A 2,658-nucleotide genomic window follows, 5' to 3' on the forward strand; every position below is an offset into this window, starting at 1 on the left:
AAGGAACATTTTGCTGAATGGAGCAGCGGACCTGTCGGTTATTCTCAGAGTCTCTGTCCTGCACATTAATGATGCCCACCTCTGTACCAGGTGACACGTTCTCAGGTATGGGATTGGTCAGAGATTTCAGATATATCACTGGAGCATTATCATTCACATCAGTGATGTCAATAATCACTTTGGCCTCTGAAGAAAGTCCATAACCGTCTTTGGCCTCAACAACCACTTCATATTTTGATCCCTCTTCATAATCTATGTCACCTGTCACAGAGATTTCTCCAGTTTTATGATCGAGTGAAAACAGCTTTTGTAATTTGTCAGAGAGTCGACTAAACTCATACGTAACTTCTCCATTCACACCTTCGTCTGCGTCTGATGCACTCACAGTGATAACTGGGGTTTTCAAAGGTGAGTTTTCTGCTAAACTGGCTGTATATACGGCCTCAGTAAACACAGGGGCGTTATCATTAGCATCCAGCACAATGACGTGTATGACTACAGTCCCTGATCTCTGAGGAGATCCACCATCTACAGCTGTCAGCAATAATTTCATTTCCTGCTGCTCCTCTCGGTCTAACTCCTTATCCAAAACCAGCTCACCATATTTACTGCCAGCACTGGTCGTCTGAATGCTAAATAGGAAGTGGGAGTTTTGTTGCAAAGCGTAGCTTTGAACTGAATTCTGGCCTATGTCTGCATCTTGTGCAGCATTAATACGATACCGAGCTCCTTTGGCAGCTGATTCTCTAATTTCCAGCTTGATCACGTCTTTCGGGAAGATCGGTGCATTGTCGTTTATGTCCTGCACCTGCAGAGATAAACGATGCAGCTCCAGTGGATTCTCTAACAGTAGGTCGAATCTGAGAACACACGAAGGCTTCTCTCCACAGTGCTCCTCTCTATCAATTCTTTCCGAAACAACAAGATCTCCGCTTCTCAGGTTAATCCCACAATACTGTCTGTCGCTCCCTTCCATGTCAACACGCGCTTTACGAGCAGACAGTCTGCCCACATCCAGGCCGAGATCTTTGGCGATATTTCCAATAACGGATCCGTGTTTCAGCTCCTCCTGCACCGAATAGCTCAGGTCTCCGTGTGCGTAGTGCAGCACAACAAAGAAAAAGACAAAGCCATAGCTTCGAGCAACGCGCCGACTGTGCATCATCCTCAGAAAGTAATACAGGAGATGAAACACGTTATGTCCAAGCAAAATTAAATAATCCGTTATTCAATCAATATATGCGCCTTCTCAGCATTTGTGACCGATGCAGAAGACTACAGAACACAGAGTGGCCAATCCCAACAATGGGTGGTGTGCAAAGAAGAATGAACATTCAGCTCCTTCGTTGGTCTATAGTGACACCGTGAGTACAAATCATATATAGCAGTTCTGCAGAAGCGATGCAAGTTTTCTTCATGTTTGATCACATCATTTGGTCTAGATGTTTTATTAAAATCTACTTTAATCAGGTATTAAAAACTGTAATGAGACACTATCAATGTTTTAATCCAGTCTTTAAATACAGTGAGACGCTTCCTTATAAGGCAGACTTTTTTTCAACAAATTTGTCTTCAGGCATCTTATAATGAAAGGAAAATTATTATCTAACAATTAAATAATAGTTGACCACAAATCAAGTCATTTGGTCTTGAAGCATCGCATTTAACTGTTGCTTACAATCTTATGTTTATCTCTGTGTCCATTTTACTCAAAAATCAATCAATCAATCAATCAACCAATAATTAAATAAAAATGATTGTAAAACGTTTTTAAGAAAAATGGACAAAGCTTCTTGGATCTCTACAAGACCAAAAAATGTACATGTTCAAATCTAATAAAAGACATAAGAAGACTGCAAGGTGCAAACATGTGAAGAGTATCAGCGTGACTTTCATGTTGCGTATTTTAAAATAAAATGTGTTTTTAATTTCAACATGTAGAACTAAAAACAAAAGGAGCAATGGGAATACATTTTGAACAAAAGTCTTGTTCATGAGAGTAAAAAGCATTTCGAAATTAAATTCACATTAAAACAGGAACCATTATTGACAGTAAATTTTAATTGATTCCGTATGATTGTTTTCCATTGTTCGTTAACACTCCAGCAGATCGCTAACTGACAAATGGGGAACGTATATGTCAGAAAACAAATTAAGACAAATATATATATAATGTCAAACACTAACGCAACACAAATAAAAGATTTAAAATATGACACAGAGGGAACTGGCTCCTTAAAAAACACCACAAGCGCAACCACGGAGTTCAGCACCAAGGACAGAGTCACAAACAACAAGCTGCAGCTCCACTCAACGGAGACGCTGATACTCCAGCAACTGATAAAGCAATTCGGTGTAAGAGATGTTTGTTTTTCTTTCTTTTTTTAAAAGTTAGACTACCTCCACTGGGGAGAAGAAAGAATTCGATTGTTAATAAACTTTCCATTATCTTGATGTACTAACATTCTCAATGTGTTCATTTAGAATGAACTGTGAATTGAAGCTCGATCTTTTAATGTAAAATTAAGTTATGCAGAATGAACAGAACCAATATTTATGTTAAATTAGAAACTGCCGTGAGAAAAGAACAAACTGACAACAATAAAAAAAGAAAACACTTGATCTTGAAGATGTGACCGTAAAATAACTATTTTGAAA

At 38.6% G+C, this 2,658-nt stretch overlaps 1 protein-coding gene across 1 annotated transcript in view; it reads right to left on the minus strand.

The window, feature by feature from the left end:
* LOC103373956 (protocadherin beta-16-like) overlaps positions 1 to 2,658 on the minus strand; it is a 63,053-nt gene that overhangs the window by 57,904 nt on the left and 2,491 nt on the right. The window contains exon 2 of the mRNA XM_008303969.1: positions 8 to 1,166. Coding sequence (XP_008302191.1) covers positions 8 to 1,166 — 1,159 coding nt within the window. The remainder of the gene's footprint in view (positions 1 to 7; positions 1,167 to 2,658) is intronic.

This window comes from Stegastes partitus, unplaced genomic scaffold, assembly GCF_000690725.1.
Source record: "Stegastes partitus isolate 25-593 unplaced genomic scaffold, Stegastes_partitus-1.0.2 Scaffold2105, whole genome shotgun sequence".
Classification (NCBI taxonomy): domain Eukaryota; kingdom Metazoa; phylum Chordata; class Actinopteri; family Pomacentridae; genus Stegastes; species Stegastes partitus.